The 14,090-nt window shown below is 34.2% G+C and overlaps 2 protein-coding genes across 4 annotated transcripts in view; one reads left to right on the plus strand and one right to left on the minus strand.

Annotated features, from left to right (window-relative positions):
- Positions 1-13,417, minus strand: part of LOC139809862 (uncharacterized) — a 50,380-nt gene extending 36,963 nt beyond the window's left edge. The window contains exon 1 of the mRNA XM_071773090.1: positions 13,133-13,417. Coding sequence (XP_071629191.1) covers positions 13,133-13,146 — 14 coding nt within the window. The 5' untranslated portion in view covers positions 13,147-13,417. The remainder of the gene's footprint in view (positions 1-13,132) is intronic.
- Pld (Phospholipase D) lies at positions 3,608-11,349 on the plus strand. Of its 3 annotated transcripts, none has more exons than XM_071772852.1 (15): positions 3,608-3,906; positions 4,298-4,489; positions 4,772-5,132; positions 5,211-5,331; positions 5,400-5,823; positions 5,896-6,131; positions 6,271-6,538; positions 6,607-6,766; positions 6,835-7,086; positions 7,169-7,424; positions 7,510-7,730; positions 7,809-8,045; positions 8,126-8,366; positions 8,777-9,106; positions 9,188-11,349. In XM_071772852.1, the coding sequence occupies exons 2-15, from the start codon at positions 4,312-4,314 to the stop codon at positions 9,287-9,289; spliced, it is 3,387 nt and encodes a 1,128-aa protein (XP_071628953.1). In that variant the 5' UTR covers positions 3,608-3,906; positions 4,298-4,311; the 3' UTR covers positions 9,290-11,349. The 3 variants fall into 3 exon arrangements, with proteins under 3 accessions (XP_071628953.1, XP_071628954.1, XP_071628956.1); XM_071772853.1 differs by having other exon boundaries at positions 4,883-5,132; XM_071772855.1 differs by lacking the exon at positions 3,608-3,906 and having other exon boundaries at positions 4,352-4,489; positions 5,028-5,132.
- Positions 13,418-14,090: the final 673 nt, after the last annotated feature.

The raw sequence follows: 14,090 nt of genomic DNA on the forward strand, positions 1-14,090 counted from the left end.
GCATCCATTACGGCACGGCTATATAATCATTGTCGACCGATCGACGAATGCGTATGTCGATATATTTTAGATTGAGTAAATAAGTAAAAGATCCTGAGTGTAAAATATGCTCAAAGGTAGTTCTTTGTGCGCGAAACAAGATCGCCTCACGCGGAAAGGGCCTTGAACCATTTCTCGCGAGATATCAAGTATTTCTCCCGAATACGCTCGGTTTTATCGTCTCGATGCGGGTGTGGTAGTAAAAGAAAAGAGGTCCGCAACCACGAATTAAAGAGAAAGGATCTCTCAAGAAGTTACGGAGTAAAATGAAATGTATTCTGAGGAAGGTCGAATTCTTTCTAAGTTCTTTTTTGCACGAGTCAAATTATTCGATTCAAATTATTCGCTTAAACTTGCATTTGTTATTAATAATAAAATTGAATGTAAAGCTATATTAAATTAAAATTTAAAAACATTTTGCGAGATAAATCCACTTAATAATAAATTGACTTAATAATTTTGACAAAATTCTAAATTACAATTATATCCTTCACAATTATATCTTACAATTAAATCTTACAATTATGTCCTTAGAATTATATCTTATTTTTGTAAGAAATGGATTATGATTTAACTCTTTTGTTGTTATTGAAGTCTACAGACGTTTAATTAATGTCGCTTTATGAGCTAATATGACTTATTAATGACTGTTTAGCAACTATAATAGATACTGATTGCGTTATTTGTAAGAGATTTCTGCCACACCTTTGAACTATGAAATTACAATACTGAACTGTTATGATTACTACTGAATCGTAATTACTTTTGATTTATAATCCTTGTTTTTAATACTCTTAATATGCAATTGGCAAGAAGCCACGCAAGAAGTCCACAGCGACAGTCGTTGCTGAGCGTCTATCGTGCGTCTATCTGCAGTACGTGTTTTGCGCCGAATTTCCCGCAACGAAAGAGTAGGATTAACAAAATACATTGACTTATTTGCGCAATATTATAGTTTTTTAGCCCTATTAGCAAAATTGTTACATATTGTCTGCATTAAAAGATTTTTATTTTAATTCTTGGTCAGAATAAGTAAACTTTACAAATTGGTAATTGTAAATGTTCGGTTGCATTAGTTTCAACACAAAAATCTTATCAAGTCTTTGATTTAATCAACTCTAAGCCTACAAGATATCAGATATTTTATCAACGATTTTAAGGCGAGAAAGGTAAGTTTAAAGTTATCGATTCTTCAATATTTTGCTTAAATATGATATAAAATAAATAATATATAATTTATTTTATATAATCACATATATAAAATAAATAATTTATTTTATATATCATCACATACATAATATTATATATTTAATTATCAATGTACATACAACAAATGAAACTTCCAGAAATATATAGAATCGCGTTTTTGAAGATACGACATATTACTTACTAAATATGGTTTAAATGTTTATTATATTAAAAATAATGGCAATAATTAAGCGAGGAATAAAATTTAGAATAATATTTATGCGAGTCATATAAACATAAATATTTTATTTCGCAATTAATTATATGACAGAATAAAGTCGGCTGTTATTCTGGCGGCAACTTTTTACTTTCCATGCAATCCGGATGTAAAATGCTAACTCAAAGTACACGTGTGGAGTGTAAGGCATTATTTAAATAGGTTCACAAACCGCGTTTTATAAAAAGGGGCGCATACGATAAGTAATTAATTATGCATTGATCGAGTTATTCGAACAGAGATAATACGTCAATGTCGAAAGAGTGGTCTACGAAATACCTGTACAGCGAAATGTAATGTCCCAAGGATATCCGGTATAGATATATCTTCAAGGATTTTAACATGTTCAGATTTGTATAAAATCGAGGAATTATAAAATACACTCCGAATGATTGACTCGCTTATTAAATATTTATAAAAAGGCGTAAAAGAACATTGCACATTTCCTCTTTGAACTACATAATATCCTCGCGTTTCGCGATATATCTCCTGAATAATTTTATTGAAATAGTTTCTTCCTCTCACGTTATAACATCGTTAGAAAAACAAGATGCTTCTTCTTTTAGAACTGATTTGGAAAATATGCTTTTATACAAAATACGTTGCAGATAGCAATATTTCAATAAATTTAAATTTTGTATATAATTAAATCAGTGACTAATCGCTCTTAAAGCATAATTATTTTTTCGCAAGATAAAATCGTACGAATTCCTATAAAAAATATGACGTTATACGTTGCGCGTGTTTAATTATGTACTTGAAATTTTTATTCAATAAAGTATCCCTCGCATACTCTATAAATACCTTCTGTACGTACAATTGTGATCATAGAAGTTAAATAAGAGTTCCATATAATATCAAAGAAGAAAAAATTTTATATTTGTGAATCTTTAAAATTTTTGAAGGAAAAGAATGTTTCGCTTGTTTTTCATCTTTTTATGACTAAAATAAAATAGAGAAATAAAATATGATCCATAAGGGGAAGAAAGGAGAAGAAAAAACAAAGGGTAAAAATTTAAGTGTTAAAGCTATTACAGGCCTTTTAACTCTGATTCGAACATACCTATACTCTTCACGATAAGATAAACGTATGCGATTAATATGCGAATAATTAAATACTAATACAAAGGTATATGATAAAAACTGATAGAAAATCTTGCAACACATCACGTCACGTCGCTTTCTCCTTGACATTCATGTCGAGAAGTGGATCATTATGGGGGTCGATAACGCGTGATCGCCGATATTTCACAGAAAGTCGGTTAAAACATAAGAGAAAATGACACGCGCGATCCAATTACTTTCGCGATGTGCCCGTTCGCGCTAATATTGGATATTAGTTCGACGACGCGAGGTATAACTCCGCTTTGAAAACGACAATGTTAAAGGAAGTGGAAAGTCGAACGATTTCTCGATACTTCGACTAATCGGTGTGACGGTCCTTCTTTTCATTCAGACCGAAGCGAAAGCGCGAATTCTTCCTAGGACAATCGCGAAACATTCATTAAAATACAAAAGGAATTGATTATGACTCGAGACAATTTTTCAGTCGGGGAAGAGTGCATTCTTTCCTGTCTCACATAAAAAAGAACAACCGCCTTACCGACGTAGTTTTGCACATCAGGTATCTTTTCAATCGAATGTCGAAAACTATCGGGTAATTTTGAATTTCTTTTTTAATTGAAATACATAAGAATTGGAAATCTAATGAGCTAATTGCAATTAATCTACACCTGATTTAACTAGATAAGTGGTGTTGTAAAAGAAAATCCACAATGCAATCCAAAATTAAGAAGACAATAATGGAAGAAAAAGAAGGTAAAAAAAAGGAAAAAAAAGAGAAAAAAAGAAAATAATTAAAGAAGAAGAAATTTAATGAAGATCTCACAATGCCACGCGTGAAAATTCATTACATATCTTCAGATTTAACATAAGGATGAATATTTGTTCACGTCTCTCGCGCGGAAATGAAACGTAAACCGATTTTGCCGTTCTTGGCCGCGCTTTTTCTCTATCTATAATTCGTTTTTCCTTTTTCTGCCTTTTCTTTGTTTCGAATATACATTTGTCTCACCTGAGACAAATCTCCAGTCAAGGAGCGTAATTCGCTCAGTGACAGTATACGGACTGACATACGGAGTAGTGTGGAGCTGTGGACGTGGAGTGGAGTAGTGGTCGCGGCCATGCGGTCATCGCGATGAGTAAACTCGTGTCGCGCCGCGTCGGATCATCGCGTAATACAGTGTAACCCAGCCAACGGCGATCGCGATAATCGTCGCTTGATTACACTCTCGAGACGGCGATGCATTGTTGCGCGAGTGTCTGAGAGGGATACGCGTCCGTCGATGATGCTCGATAGGCGGGATATTTTTAGGCTAGAACTACGCCCTGCGTAAAGCGAGGTGAATATTACTTTTTTTTATCGAGAAATAGAACAATAAGCGTTTATTATCTACATACGTGGCTTCTTTTCCAAATAAACATCGTTGCGAAAGTAGTTTCAGAGAAAGAGAGGAACTTTCTCTAGTACTTTCTGTATTCTCTTATCTGCTACTTTTGCAATATGATTGTTATCTGGGATTTTATCAACGTGACGATATATATGTGAAGATATTTTACTATCTTTTTTTATATTAAATCTTTCTTTAGTTGACCGGAGCTACTTCTAACGTCTGGTACTATGCTTTGAGTAATCAAGACCATATTTGTTATCCCTTCCTTACTTTAATGACTGGAAGGTGTGTTTATATTTGGTGTGCAATGTAAAAATTAAAATATGAAAATTCTTTGCAGGAAACTTGCCAAAGATGCCTATTGAATTGGACGAGATTGCCCCTCGTGGGAGGGGTATAACCCGCACAATGTCACAAGATTCTGAATATGATGACGCTTTAGGAGTACCTGACTCATTAGAAATAACGGTTGATGAAAATGGGGAGACGATACAAGTTCGTAAAGAAGAAACGATATGCACAGATAGCGAAGGTAGGAATTTGTATTCTGAGTAGTATGTTATGTCATGAGTATTCCTTATGGCCTGTTTCTTTTTTACTTTACCTTAACATTGTTCAGTTTGATCTATAATTTTGCCGGTTACTAATGATTTTATATTTACTCTTATAACTTATTTACTTATCCTTCTATCATTCACTCTTATAATTTATACATTATAAAATTCAAACCCTCTTAATTTATATCCATACTCTTTTATTTCATTTTATATAGTTTTTACCAATCTTATGTTTCTTTATTTCCTTGTATCGTTAGAAACTCTTGGTGTAACGCCTTTCACCGTTATACACAACACATCGTCAAAGTTCAAAAGTCAAACTCGCAACGTATTTATTCCTGGTGAAGAAGTGCACGTAAAAATTATAGATAACGAACGTAGTGTGACCACGCATCCCTTGAACCCAAATCTATATACCATAGAGTTTAGACACGGACCTTTTGTTTGGACTATGAAAAAGCGATACAAACACATTCAATATCTGCATAATCAATTAAAATTGTATCGTGCTAGCTTGAACATACCTTTCCCTACAAAAAGTCACAGAGAGAGGAGAAATAGTATGAAGAGTCTTAGAACTGTGGACGAGAAAAGAGGCAGACGAAATGTTTTACCAAGGTATGAAAATTATACATTATGATCTGTATCTATGGTGAAAAAAAAAAGGAAAATATAATCAAATAATCACTTTTACAGATTTCCTAATAAACCGGACATTCTAGTGCCTTATGAGCAATTAAGTCAGAGGAGAAAGGAACTAGAGGATTATCTAAGTAACTTACTTAACATAGAAATCTACAGACGACATTCCGAAACTGTAAGTATATATATTTTACTAATAACAATTAACCGTAAAGAGGATACATTGTCGTCATTTGTTTACAGATAAATTTTTTGGACGTTTCACCCTTGTCCTTTGTGGGTGACTTAGGGATGAAAGGAAAAGAAGGTACGATTCTGAAACGGACTGGATCAGGCGCTAAAACGAGATGCAATTTCCTTGGCTTGTTGGAGTGCGGGCTCTGCATCAAGTGCAATTATCTCAGCACCTCTCTTTGTGGCAAATGGCAGAAAAGGCATCTTGTTGTTAAGGATACCTTCGTTGCATATCTTAATCCTGAAGATGGTAGAATAAAATCCGTTATTTTGATGGATAATGGTTTTGGGATCAGCCTTGGCGTATATACTACGGGTTCACGAAGCGGCATGCAGATTTCGAATCTGAGTAGACATATAGTCATCAAGTGTTGGACAAAACGAAAGGCTAAGGAATGGATGGAGTTTATACAAGAAGTTAGCAATAGGGAAGGTAAGATTTCAGAAAGTATAATGTATAATGTACATTTGTTTTGTGTCTAATTAATTTAATATTGGTGTGCAGGCAAAGATTTTATACAAACAAATCCACATAACTCGTTTGCTCCATATCGTCCTTACATATCCGCGACTTGGTTCGTGGATGGAGCCGATTACATGTCTGCTGTGGCCGATGCATTGGAAAACGCCAAGGAAGAAATTTTTATCGCGGATTGGTGGCTTTCACCAGAAATTCATATGAAAAGACCAATGCCCGGTGGAGATTATTGGCGACTGGATAAAATTTTACGAAGAAAAGCAGTGAGTTGATAACATTTTTTTTTTCAAAATGCAAATGTTGCATTTAATTTAAAATGATAATAAATGTAAAGGAATTGTTACTTAAGACTATTTAATAAATACAAGAATGTCTTTATTTTATAAATATTTTCTTGTATAGGTTCAAGGTGTCAAAATATTCATATTGATATACAAAGAAATTGAAGTCGCTTTAGGCATAAACAGTTACTACAGCAAACAGAGACTTGTAGAACAATGTCCTGAGAATATAAAGGTATTGAGACATCCCGATCATGCGAGAGCAGGCGTGCTTCTTTGGGCTCATCACGAAAAGATCGTAGTTATTGATCAATCTCTAGCATTTCTCGGTGGCATTGATTTATGTTACGGTAGATGGGACAACAGTGAACACAGATTGACAGATTTAGGTAAATATCATATAAACCTTTTTAGAATTCATTATTTACATCACTAACTAAGGATACGTTGATTACAGAATCCATTCATCAATCAAGTATCTACATTCCCTCGAGAGACAAGCTGACTAATACTAGCAGTAAAAAGGTATTAGGCTGCATAGACAGACATGTTCTGTTACCATTAGCAATAGCGACAAATACTATAGCTATGGCGACCACCAGGTCTATGCCTTTATTGTAAGTACTGTCAATGTTAAATATAAATTAAAATTGAGAATGTAAACATAATTGATTTATTTTTGAAGACCGATGATGGACGAAAAGACACAAAAGAATTTAGTATTGTCAACATTGTCAACGGATAATTCACTTTTTATGCTGCAAGAAAAGGGAGATGGTGTCAAGTGTAACACTCCCGAACTGCACAAGAAGAATCTGTTTGATGTCGCCAAAACAACCGTCGATAAAATGAAGAACACCGTTAAAGTGAAGAGACAGGAATTAATTAATATGGTATATACTTCTCATGAAATGGACGCCGATGATGTCACAGAAAAGTACGAATCTTATTCCTATTCAATATCGTCATTACTTTATATTTCATTCTCTACTTAAACATACAATTTTTCCATAATTTAGTAAACTTTCATTACCGGAATCTGAGGACGCAGTGGATTATGCCTGCAGTTTACAACCCGCGACAAAGTTGTGGCTTGGTAAAGACTACACAAACTTCATTGTCAAAGATTTTAACGATCTTGAGAAACCGTATCAGGATCTCGTCGATAGAACCACCACTCCTAGGATGCCATGGCACGACATAGGAGTTTTAGTGCAAAACGCTGCCGCTAGAGATGTGGCTAGACATTTTATACAGCGTTGGAATGCCGTCAAGGTATACATAACGTACTCGATAACACATGTAAAGTTCAAATACATAGGCAAAAGTGATGAACACTGATGAGATATACTTGTTGTAGCTAGAGAAAGCAAATCTGAATCCGTGTTATCCTTATCTATTACCGAAATCGTATCAAAACTGCAGGAGCTATGCTCCGTTTGTGAAAGAGGCAAACAAACACAATGTTAAGTGTCAAGTACTACGTTCGGTGAGCTCTTGGTCGGCTGGCTTTCTCGATTCAGAGACTGTGGAGCGGAGTATACAGGAAGCTTACATTCAGGCCATCAGTAAAGCAGAAAGGTAAGGATTTCGTATATACATATACATATATATTTCATATTTTTATGTGACATTTCGTTAACCTGAATAAATTTGTAGGTATATATACATAGAAAATCAATTTTTCATAACGCTTGCATCCATGGACAAAGGTCTCGTGAAGAATCAAATCGGCGAGACATTATTGAAAAGAATCCTGAGAGCGCACAGAGAAGGCGCGGTGTTCAGGGTATTTGTAGTAATGCCGTTGTTGCCCGGCTTTGAAGGAGAAGTTGGAGGACCAAGCGGAAAGGCATTACGAGCGATAACACATTGGAATTATAATTCTATATCGAGGTATCGTATCATTTAACTAAGTACAAATTGAGAAGAAAACGGCATGCGTAAATTTTGTTTCCTATTTGACCAAACAACAGGGGAAAAGATGCTATTCTAAATCAGCTGTTGGAGGCAGGTATAGAAGATCCCAGCGAGTACATCACGTTCCATGGATTGAGGACTCATTCTATGTTAAATGGCACAATGGTAACCGAGCTTATCTATGTTCATAGTAAACTAATGATAATAGATGACAACACAGTAATCTGCGGGTCAGCTAACATAAATGACAGAAGTATGGTTGCTACAAGGGACAGCGAAATAGCCGTAATAATTCATGTGAGTATATTTATTATATTGGGCCAAGTTATGCCTATACAATCTTCAATACTGTTGTAATTAATGCAACATTTATCAATGATGAATAAACTTTAAATAGTTATCATTTAAATAATTATTCCTTTTTCTCTAAATGATGATGAAAATATGTTATTTCTACATGTAGCATATAAGGAAGTTAATTATATCTTACGATTGTCTTATTAATTTTATGTAAAATTATACGTAAACAGAATAGTTTTTTATTCACATCACACACAGAATATTCAAACTTATAATTTGTATATTATATGTGATGTCTTTTACTTATATTACATTATTGTATTATTTCGTGGATCCTTGGTTTTATTATGATTCTGTATTTTTTTTATCAATTTAAATCAATAAAAGCTGTAATATTTTCAAAACAGGACCAGGAGTTTGAAGATGGCCGCATGAATGATATACCTTTTCTTTGTGGTAAATTTGCTTCTTCCTTGAGAAAAAAATTATTCCGCGAACATCTGGGATTATTAAATACTAAAGAAGACATTAATATCGATGACGCCATTATAAAATCGTTCTACAAGGACGTGTGGTGCGCTAGAAGCAAACGAAATACGGAAATATATGAAGAAGTATTTCATTGTGTTCCCAACGATAAAGTAGTCAATTTCGCTATATTGAAGCAATTTCAAGAAAAAGTACCTCTCTCTATATCTGACCCATTACTAGCGCAAGAAATGGTAGAGAATATAAAGGTATGTGTCGAGCGCTTTAAATGATTGTGCATAGCTTCATCATTTTAATGTTTAAATCAAACGGGTGTTCTTTTTTTTAAGGGTCACTTGGTCAACTTGCCATTAAATTTCTTATGCAATGAAGATTTAAAACCTGCGGCTGCGACAGTAGAAGGAATGATGCCGACTGCGTTGTGGACGTAAGTTTGCGCTATGGTGAATAAATGTCTTTGAAAATTCATTGCAATTGAACACAAATTAGTAATAAAAATTTTCGATATTTTTACACAAACAAGAGTGTTGTAAAAGGTGGTTTTTTTTGTTTTATTTCCATACGGATTTTGTACTAAGGATTAAGGAACAAAAAAAGGAAAAATGGATTTTTTATGACTTTGACATATATATATATAGGCAAATTTAAATTTTTCTACCTATTTGTTATTGCCTCATGACAACTGCTGGTCGAATTTTTATCGACAAGCGACTTATGTTTATCTAATTTAAATAATAACAACATAACATTTTAGATGCAATAATTCCTAATACCTCAAATAATATATATTTTTTTTAATATAAGGTATTATATATTAACAGAATATCTTAATATAATGAAGATTAATTATGTGTTTATCTTATGTAAGATTTGTCAAATTTTGTAAAAATTAGTTTTGTTTTTATTTATTTTAAGTATTAACATAATAAAATTATTTTTTTTAACATATCAGGAACTTTAAAATTTCGACCAGAATTCTATTTATCAAAATTCTAAAAATAGTATATCAACTTCATAAAAGTGAAGTATAAATAATTATAGCTTTTTATTGTTTTACAAATATAGCTCATTTTGTTCAAGTATAACAGGCATTACTACTTAATAAGTATTGCGTCATATCCTCAAAGTTTAATATGCTTAATTACCTAACAAAATTTAATTAAACTTTATTATTGGTTATATATCAATTAATGATTCAAAATCTCTGTCAATGCACGCAAGTAAACAAATATGTTTACAGTTAGAAAAATTATCCAAAAAATTGTTCATGTAAAGAAAATTCAAATACTTTGAGATATACTAAATTCTTCTATATATAATTAAATCTTTACATTTTTCAATCGTCTATAATTTAAGATTTAATATGTACCTGTAGAGGAAAGACGTTTCCTCACAATAAAATTGCAATACACGAGAATTGTATGACTCCATGTAAAATACAGAAGATCTTAGTGTTACAGAAAACATATTACAGAAAGCTATATTAATATAACAAAGCATAAAACTCTATTACATTCCATCTCCTTTATGCAATTATAATATTTAATATATAATAACAAGACTATAATATATAATAAATAAGATAAGAGGAAAAGAGACATTTATATTATATTTATAACAAATGTTAATTTTTTATAATAATATTACGAATCGTGCCTGTTGTTGATAAAATGTTAAAAGTCTCTGGAAGTTACTGCTGCTAATATAACAAAGTAGTATAATAATAATCATAATATATGAAGTTTTATTGATACAATACATTAACCCTCCGTTCTTTTGGCATCCTCGGAGTGTATACGTGAGTCTGTCACGTTTGATGTTTAAATATTTTTTTTTAATCTAAAAAAATTCATAAAACTGTCTACATTGTAGTTGACGATTTTAAAATCATTTTAATAAACATCATTTATCTAATATTTTCTGGCAGGCTTGCAAGTTTTACAGTTACAATATTAATTTTGCTGATATTAATTTGGTTCGGACGCCGTAAACCCACGTGTACAGACGGAGGGTTAAATAAAGCGTAATGAAATATGCAATCAAATGCATAATCTATCCATTGCAAATACAGAAACGAGCTTTGAGACAAACGATAAAATCATTAATTCTTTGTAATGTACAAAATTATGCATTTGACAGCACATGCAATTTCAAATAACCGTCCTTTTCGTGTTGTATTTAATACATTAATTATTTTTGATTCGCACAGTTAAGGTAAGACATGTAAGTGTAAGTTCAAAAATTTTTAAAAAGCGCAGCTGATGTATAGTCTTCCATTGTAATATCTAAAAGATTTTATAATGTAAAGTATGTGGCCAATCTTCTGAGCTCTTCTTCACTTATCGTGAAGAAGGCACTACTAATATCTGAACACCCGTGTGATATGTGTAATTGATATTTTAAAGAATCGACAAGAAATGTTGTTATATACAATATGTAATATTTTGTGATGCATTTATTGAATATATTTAATAAATTTCAACGCAACTTATGTATGTGTCATTCCATACCCCGATAAACATTAAAAATAATAATTAAAAATGAAGCGATACATTTTTAAATGAAGACAATAGAAAAACTTTCTAAAACTTGAGATTCAATTCAACTTTACTTTTTTTTTTAATAAGAACTATGTGGCTATTCGAAATTTTTATGTTGTTAAATCTATTAATAAATTAACAAAATTATTCTGATTTAAAGGGCAATTAATTTTGTGTCCGATACATTATATAAATCGATCGTTGTTAGTTTTTTCTATCTTTCTTGAAAAATCACGGAAAAATCGCGGATCTTGTCACATAAAAAATTTCTAAAGAATATATAAGAGTAATTTTACAAATTTGGTCTTTGCTATCAATCATATATATTTTTTACTTGTAAATCAGATATCATTTACTTCATTATCGATATCGTTTTACTCTAAATAAGTGCAATGTGAATCTCTAAAGTTTTGGCGCTTATATGTGAAATAAGTAGATCTTTTAAAGCAATGGAATTAAAGATCTGTCCAGACTTGCAAAAAGTATAATGCAAAAGTATATTCAAAAGACTCAATCAATCACCGACGTGAAGAATATGGGAAATGTGGAGAATAATACGTATCAAATATGTGGCAAATTTCAGATCTGTTTTTCTCACAGATATTTATACTCATCTGGATCGCTAACTCCGTGAAAATACTAACACATGCCCGCCAGGTAACACATACGCACTAACACACGCACCGCCGTTATTTTTCGAGGGGACTAGCCGTCAAAGGCCATCCCGGAGAAAGCCCCTTACGCTACCGTCAGTACATCCATTTTCGAAATTGCTACTACGTACCTAGCCACGTTTATTTTCCGACACTTACAACGTTTACGCGAGCGTTATTTTTCTGTAGTGACTTACGATAATTCCTTCACATAAACGGGATTTTGTAGTAACCTACGATAATTTACTCTGCGTAAACGAGTGAATTATCGTAAGTTACTACAGAAGTAACGCTCGCGTAAACGTAGTAACTGCCGATAAAACATCATTTTGTTGTGTGTGTATATGGAGGGGTTAAAGCCATATAGTGGTGTAAGTCACTTTTTTTTACCTATCGAGTTAAGTTCATAGATGCAGTCTACACATGCAGATATGTTGAAAAAAGAAGAAAAAAAAGTGGTCAAAAAAATTGACTTACACCACTATATATGGCTTTAACCCCTCCATATATACATATCTATATATACACGCTGCAAGAACGATCGCGACAAAATTTTTACGAACGATACAATATTTAACATGTTAATTTTCTACAAAGTTAGATTAGGAGCACATACAAATAAATTTGAAACATTTGTAAACATAAAGAATTACGTGAACGAGCAAATTACGTGTCTGTTTTTGAATGAAAAACGGAATTGTATTCGCATACGTACTGCACGTTTGAGCTTGTTAATTCGCACTTTCGACGTTCATACGCATTTTGGAGCAAGCTCGCTCCCTCGTTCGCGATCGTTCGCGATCGCGACAGGCAAAGTGAGAACGCCAAACGCGCGAACATTCTCTTTAATTACTCAATAGATTATTAATTCCCGTGCTTAATGAGAGGTTCGAGCTATTCACCGAAGCGTCTTTCCACGCGAGTCACTCACTCGAAGTAGAAATCGAAACGGAGACAAGAGACACGCGACACACGAATTCCGAGGTTATCGTCTCACTGCGACACGCGGGACAACGATTCTATTAAAGATTCGGATGTATCGCATTTCGAATCATTCGTCTCTCATGCACAATTCACTTACCGATCACGGCACATTGCAGGAGACCCGTCAAATCACAGCCGGGAGGAGCAGGAGGGTGACACGTACGGGCGTTCATTTCGGCCATCCCACTCGTTGCAGACGTTGCAGTCGACACGAGAAGAAACGAAATACAGAATATTCGGCGTACATTCAGCTTGCAACACACACACACACACACACACACACTCTGTAACCGGAGGATTTCTTTTCGTTCACGAGAAAGAAAAATTGCACGAGCGACAACGTCTCGCCGCGACGCCCGCGACCCGCCACTTGTACCGACGTTCAACGACTAACGTATTACTTGTTATTGTTAACTTCAGTTGCGCGCGCGCTGGCTGCGCGGCGAGTCGAGCCGAGAGCCCCCGAATCCGGCCGAATCACGTTCGGCCTTCGGGCGCCTTCGGCCGCTCTCGCCGGCCGTGGCACGTGGCACGGCAGCACTCGGCGGCCGGCGCAGTATCGGCTAGAGTCCCCACGAGTCCCTCTAATAAGAGTCGCGACATCTTGAGTTTCGGCAAAATAAGAGAGAAAGAGAAAGCGATATGAATGTATGTTACTTGTATATCGCTTTCTCTTTCTCTCTTATATCTCTTTCTCTTTCTGTTTCACGTCCTTTGTCGAAAAATGCCGGACCAATCAAAAGAGGGACTCTAGTCGCAATGCCGCGACCGTTGAATGAGTCCGCCGATTTCGGAGCAGCGTATGTTATTACGATTATACGTTCGAAGTCGGCACGCGGACGATTATTTCCATCGGCGAGACGGCCTTGCTACTTGTTTTCGTCGACGCTCGGATTATCGTTACCCGCGGATATGTTACTCAATCATTCTCTTGATGAATTTCGGACAGGTGTGAAGTGTTTGTGCTCCGTGATACAACATACAACGCTCGTTCATGAATGTTTTTTTTATTTTCGTGACTCGTGTATTTCGTGCCGCGTAATCGCGACTCCTCG

This window comes from Temnothorax longispinosus, chromosome 3, assembly GCF_030848805.1.
Source record: "Temnothorax longispinosus isolate EJ_2023e chromosome 3, Tlon_JGU_v1, whole genome shotgun sequence".
Taxonomy (NCBI): Eukaryota; Metazoa; Arthropoda; class Insecta; order Hymenoptera; family Formicidae; genus Temnothorax; species Temnothorax longispinosus.

Coding starts and splice junctions, on each gene's coding strand:
- Pld (XM_071772852.1), top strand. CDS start 4,312: ATGCCTATTGAATTGGACGAGATTGCCCCTCGTGGGAGGGGTATAACC. Junction 6,132..6,270: donor AAATTTTACGAAGAAAAGCA/GTGAGTTGATAA, acceptor TTTCTTGTATAG/GTTCAAGGTGTCAAAATATT. Junction 6,767..6,834: donor ACCAGGTCTATGCCTTTATT/GTAAGTACTGTC, acceptor TTATTTTTGAAG/ACCGATGATGGACGAAAAGA.